Source organism: Rattus rattus, chromosome 8, assembly GCF_011064425.1.
Source record: "Rattus rattus isolate New Zealand chromosome 8, Rrattus_CSIRO_v1, whole genome shotgun sequence".
In the NCBI taxonomy this organism is placed as follows: Eukaryota; Metazoa; Chordata; class Mammalia; order Rodentia; family Muridae; genus Rattus; species Rattus rattus.
Window position 1 is genome coordinate 2,163,892 of NC_046161.1, and position 6,545 is coordinate 2,170,436.

The 6,545-nt window shown below is 40.8% G+C and overlaps 1 protein-coding gene across 1 annotated transcript; it reads right to left on the reverse strand.

Annotated features, from left to right (window-relative positions):
- Window positions 1-959: 959 nt before the first annotated feature.
- Window positions 960-4,154, reverse strand: LOC116907185 (caspase-12-like). The gene is made up of 2 exons (XM_032910146.1): window positions 3,678-4,154; window positions 960-1,174 (listed from the first exon to the last, which is right to left on the reverse strand). The coding sequence occupies exons 1-2, from the start codon at window positions 3,952-3,954 to the stop codon at window positions 960-962; spliced, it is 492 nt and encodes a 163-aa protein (XP_032766037.1). The 5' UTR covers window positions 3,955-4,154.
- Between the last annotated feature and the right edge of the window lie 2,391 nt (window positions 4,155-6,545).

The window sequence follows — 6,545 nt, forward strand, 5'->3', positions numbered from 1 at the left end:
TTGAAGACCCAGCTATGCCACTCCTGGGCATATACCCAAATGATGCTCCAACATATAACAAGGATACATGCTCCACTATGTTAATAGCAGCCTTGTTTATAATAGTCAGAAGTTGGAATGAATCCAGATGCCCTTCCACAGACAAATGGATACAGAAAATGTGATACATTTACACAAAGGAATACTTTTCAGCTATTAACAACAGTTACTTCATAAATTCATAGCGAATTGGATGGAACTAGAAAATCTTGAGTAGGCAACCCAATTGCAAAAAGACACATATTGTATGCACTCATTGATAAGTGGTTATTGGCCCAAAATCTCATTTACCAAGAAACAATCCATAGACCACATGAAGCTCAGGAAGAAGAATGACCAAATTGCAAATGCTTTAGTCCTTCTTAGAAGGGGTAACAAAAATATTCCTAGGAGGAGATATGTAGACAAAGTTTGGAGCAGAGCATGAAGGAGCAGCCATTTTTAGACTATCACACCTGAGGATCCAGCTCATACATAACTACCAAACTCAGACAATATTGTTGATGCCAAGAAGTGCATGCTGACAGACGCCTGATATAGCTGTCTCCTGAGAGACTCTGTCAGAGCCTGACAAATACAGAGGAAGATGCTTGCAGCCAACCTGCTTGCAACCAACCATTGAACTGAGAATGGAGTCTCCAATGGAGAACTTAGAGAAAGGATTGAAGGAGATTAATGGGTTTCTAACCCATTAAGAACAACAATACCAAAAAAACTAGAGCTCCCAGGGACTAAACCACCATCCAAATTGTACACGTGCACAGACCCATGGCTCCAGCTGCATATGTACCAGAAGATGCCCCTGCTTGGCATCAATGGGAGGAGAAGCTATTAGACCTGCCAAGGCTCTATGCCCTAGTGTAGGGGAATGTCAGGGCAGGGTGGCGTGAACGGGTAGGTGGGTGGGTGAGTGAATACCTTCATAGAAGCAGGTTGACAGGGGATGGAATAGGGTGTTTATGAATGGAAACTGAGAAAGGGAATAACATTTGAAATGCAAATATAAAAATATCCAACAAAAACCTAGAGATCAAATGGTTTCTGTTGCAGTCTGTCACATAGAGGTAATTACCTGATGCAGAAGATGGTGTAAACATTTTCTGAAGTTCATCATCTTCATCATCAGAAGGAAATTCTGAAACAATATGAACAGCAGACTTTTTCTTTTTTTCTTTTTCTTTTCTCCATATTTATTAAATTGGGTATTTCTTATTTACCTTTCAATTGTTATTACCTTTCCCGGTTTCCAGGAACGCATCCCCCTAACCCCTTCTCCTCCTCTTCTATATGGGTGTTCCCCTCCCCATCTTCCTCCCATTACCACCATCCCCGCAACAATCACGTTCATTGGGGGATCAGTCTTGGCAGGACCAAGGGCTTCCCCTTCTACTGGTGCCCTTACTAGGCTATTCATTGCTACCTATGAGGTTAGAGTCCAGGGTAAGTCCATGTATAGTCTTTGGGTAGTTAGTGGCTTAGTCTCTGGAAGCTCTGGTTGGTTGACATTGTTGTTCATATGGGGTCTCAAACCCCTTCAAGCTCTTTCAGTCCTTTCCTGATTCCTTCAATGGGGGGCCCATTCTCAGTTCAGTGGTTTGCTGCTGGCATTCACCTATGTATTTGCCATATTCTGGCTGCGTCTCTCAGGAGAGATCTACATCTGGTTCCTGTCAGCTTGCACTTCATTCATCTTATCTATTTTGGTGGCTGTATATGTGTGGGCCACATGTGGGGCAGGCTCTGAACGGGCTGAACAGCAGCTTTTGGGGGCAGATACAACAACATTTCTAGGCCATATATGCATGAAAACCCTCTCAAAGCACTGATAAATAAATGCCCAAGTTGCTCTTTCAAACATGGGTATTCCAATGTTTTCCAAGCTTCAGTTTTGTTTATAACCATCCTAGCCTTTTCCAAATAAAAAATGGAGGCACAGATTCTATAAAACAAAAACTTTTCTGTGATTTTTATATAAAGATGTAGACAAAGCCTTTACCAGAGTTTCTTTGTAATAATAATTTTTCTGAGAACATAGATATACTTGACTGTATTAAAGTTGTTTTTATACAACATCAAATACACGATGAAAATGTTAACAATTAACGTATACATTTTCTGTATCAACTGCTAGGGTATGATCGTGGACCTTCAGTGATTTATGCTGTCCTACCAAAATACAAAACCTGGGACCTGAATGAGACAGCTCCATACTCAAAATCTAACATTACTTCTTGTTTTTAGAGATAAGTTAGTAATCCACTACACTTGAAATTTGGATGTTTTTTGTTTGTTTGAACCTAAAGTCTCCATGATGTGACCAGAAGCTTAGATCACAATTAAAGGGAGACAGGATCAGGATCAGGTGTGGGAAGAGACAGGGGAGAAGTACAGAGGATCAGGAAATTGAATGGAAGTATGTAGCAGTGAGGGATGAAGAACTCAGGATAGCCACTAGAAAGTCCCAGATGCCAGGGAAGCAAGAGGTTCCAAGGACACAATGGGAAACAAAAATACCCAACAGAGGAGTGGTAGAACCTGTAGAGACAATGTCTAGTGGATAGGCACAGGCCCCGGTTGAGGGATGGGGCCACCAACACATCTCAAAAATTTTAACCCAGAATTGTCTAGCCTCTGTCTCAAAAAAAAACACAGGGACTAAGAGTGAAGCAGAAATTAAGGAAATGTCATGCAGAGACTGCCCCATCCCGGGATCCATCCCATCTGCAGATGCCAAATATAGACACTATTGCTGATGCCAAGAAGCTCTTAGTGACTGAAGTCTGGCATACCTGTTCCCCAAGAGGCCCTGCCAGAGCCTGATCAATAGAGATACAGGGGCTCACAGCCAGTTCTAAGGCTGAGCATGGACACCCCAAGAGAATAGGAGCAGGAGCTGAAAGTGTTGAAGGGGATTGAAACTCCACAGGAAGAACATCAACTAACTGGGCCTCCCAGAGTTTCCAGGGATTAAACCACCAAGATTACATATGGAGAGACCCCATGGTTCCCACCGCAGATGTAGCAGAGAAGTTCATTATCTGGTATCAATCGGAGGGGAGGCCCTTGGTCCTGTAGATGCTTGATGACCCAGTATAGGGGGATCCTGGGATGGTGAGGTGAGAGAGCACCCTCATAGAGGCAGGCAAGGGGTGGTAGTATAGGGGGCTTGCAGAGGGGAAATCTGGAAGGAGGACAACATTTGAAATGTAAACAAATAAAATAGCCAATAAAAAAGAAAATAAATTTTTTTTAAAATCCCTGCTTTTTCTTCATCAATATGACTGAATATTTGCTGAGTACCTGCCATCAGTCACAGTCATTTATTACGTTATTAATATGTATTCATAATATGTATTCTCATGACCGTGTTTTAGGACAGGGAAATACAATAATCTAATGAATGTGTAAATTTCCTGGAGTAATCAATGGTGCAATTGTTAAGGGAAAAATAAAATATTCAGGAATAATATGTAGTTTGGGTGAATCTGGGCCTTTTTCATCTGTTAAACAAATAGATAAGCAACAGCCTACAGGATATGGAGAGGTTAGATTTCCTTAAGAGCAAGAGAAGTAAACATAGAAGCCTTGTAGGCAGTGGAAAAGAAGGAACTGATGGTGTTTTGGTCAGAATTACTCACGTAAACTCAGCTGTTCGTGGGAATTGGCAATGTGACCTGCAAATATTTTTCCTGCCATTTCTGTTTTCTCAAAGAAACTTTCAACCAGGTTCTCAGCTTTGCTCAGGATTAAGCTCGCTCCTTCTCCGATTTTGAGTAACTCATCGCCATTTAAAACATTTTTGTCCATCAGGTCATCAAAAACTCCATCCAGCATGTCTTTGGCCAAACCTTTGATCTTGTAGATTGGATCCCTTTCATGTGTTCTCTTGGCTGTAAAATAATAGCATTTAGACATGGAAAGCTATTTAGATATCTGTTTCTATACTACTAGCTTTCAAATTCAAATAGACTAGAATCTCCCACATAACTAAATAAACAGGACTCCCTTGAAAGACTTTCTTGGAAATTATACTTCTTGCATTAAGATGGGACCCATGGGTTTTTCTTTTCTTTTTTTTAAAGTCTTTCTTTCATTTTTGAGAATATAATATATTTAATCAGGTGACAGTGACAATTTGTCTATAAACCCACGAAAGCATTTATATTGTTTAACACATTCCAAATTTGTGTAGGAGGAAACTGATTTGGAGAGAAGAGAAATCATTTCATCAGGTGATTCAATCATAGATATGTGATGTCTGACTTTCCTGGAGATCACTCATGATCCTTCTACTTTTGCTCGTTTTGTAAATAACTTAAAATGACATTGTATTCCATATATAGCATAGTAAAATGTGAACACATTACAGCTATATTGTCCCTCATTTTGTTTATATTTCCAGTGCTCCTGGAGGGCTCTGTGTAGAAATGGAGAAATCAAACTAGCTGGCTTGCTTGCTGCTGAAAGTAGTTCAGATACCGAGAAAAAGATGGAGTGCATAGTTCCATAGTAAAGTTTCTCATTCTCACAACAGAACACCCGCAGAGTGGCGGGAGACAACTTCTAGTCAGTGAGTCAAAAAGCAAACCTTAGATTACACTACAGGAAAACATTAAAAGCTTGGGTCTAGAGACATCCATTTTCCTGTCTTTCCCATAGTTGGAAATGCTGATCGTAAATGCCTTTGAGTGTCTGTATGTCATCTGCTTCAACATGTGCTACGCCATAGCTTCCTGCTCCCACTTACAAACAGCTCTGCTGTGATGAAGCCCTTGCATGTTGTTATATCTGCTCTCAGAAATCCATATGTAACTCCCTCATAACAACTATAAACAAAGAAAGGACCCACTTACCAGCCATGGCTGTGCAGGATTCTTGGACATAAAAAGCAATGAAACAGAAAGCAATCTGAGAAACAGTCTGCCTTTCCTTCCCAGAAACATACCGATGGTGTTGTGTCACTCGAAACTCCTGCTGATGAAATTCTCCTGCTCATTGCCCAGAAAGTAAACCAGGGCTCTGCTTTGATAGGCAGAGTTTCTCCTTGGCTTCCTAATTTTTTCTGACTGAAAATGTATACTCACAGACAATTCATTCTCAATTCAGTCAATCTTTAACACAATTTCAAAATGCACTCTGAGTTGTTTTCTTAGCACCTCTATGGGCCTTTACAAAGGTAAGAAACCAGCAAACGTTGCCTGTTGTATTTATTAAAGGATAAAGGAGAGAAAGAATATGTTTGGTGGATGTGTGGCAAGCTGTGGGAAGGGGATGCCTCTGAAGGCCCATGCTGAACCATTTCTTTCCCTTGAGGGACCAGCCAAACAGTGGTATAGTATAGGATACAGTTTATTCAGGGCATGGGAGGGGGGATTAGGAGGGTAGAAGAGAGAGAGGGGGGGGCTGGCTATGAGCACATGGAAAGAAAGAAAGGAAGGAAATGGGAAGATAGGAGGGAAGAGGCAAAAGGACAGAAAGGGCTCAAAAAGGCAAGAGTGAGAAAGTGAGGAGGAGGAAAGCAGACCCTTTTATAGTGGGTCAGGCATACCTGGCTTTTGCCAGGTCACTGGGGCAGAGTTTAGACAAAATGTTGCTAACAGTGGTACTTGGTAAACCCAGAATGTGTCAATTCACAGGGCTTCAGCTGAAAGAGATGCTGACTGAGATGCCATACCTTGATGCTGGTACCACCAATAGAAAGTCAAAGTAAGTTATCTTGTTTTCATTTTCCCAAATCAGCAGGTTTATTTGTCAATTTCAGATATTACTTATCGGGAGACACCAGTGCACACTGCAGTATGTTAAATGCACAGGACAGTATTTTCCTCTAACTTTAGAAAATATATGGATAAATAATGGCAGAAAAAGTTAAATAAGGGAAATGCTTATAAAATGGAAATGAATGCTGCATTTGCTACTTTAATTTCATGGTTCAGGATGCTGCATATTAGTCATTTCTTTCAGAATTGTTCCTATTCCTCATACAATACTAAATACAATTCTAATGCTGTTGGTTTCATCCATTTGCCTTCTTCTAGTAGCCTTTTTTGCCTTACTGCCCTCAGGAGCTAATTGGTCTGACTAACACCTCATCTTCAAAGAATAGGTGAATTTCCAGGCCTGCCTTCACAAAGTCTTGTGGACTTTTCCAACTTGGAAATCTGAAAGTCCATGTAGAAAACTTGTTGACTGCAACCTGAAGATAACATTCTCATTTCTTGACAGAACAGGGAGCACAATGCACTCACTTGTAATTCTCCATTTTCTGTTTCATAACCTCTTCTAGACCTCAGAACTAGGGGAAGCAAATCCAGGGTAGCTTCCTGCTCCCCACCACTCTGTAGTCTGTCCTGTCCAGAAACTCCCTCAGAGCCATTCTTGCCTCAATGGCAACATAAGACTCTCTTAATCCAATCAAAAGGCTAACACAGTGTCAGTGTCAAACTTCTTTCTTCTTTTCTTGAAAGCAACATAGTGAAAATACATAGTTTAATAGGTTGTGAACT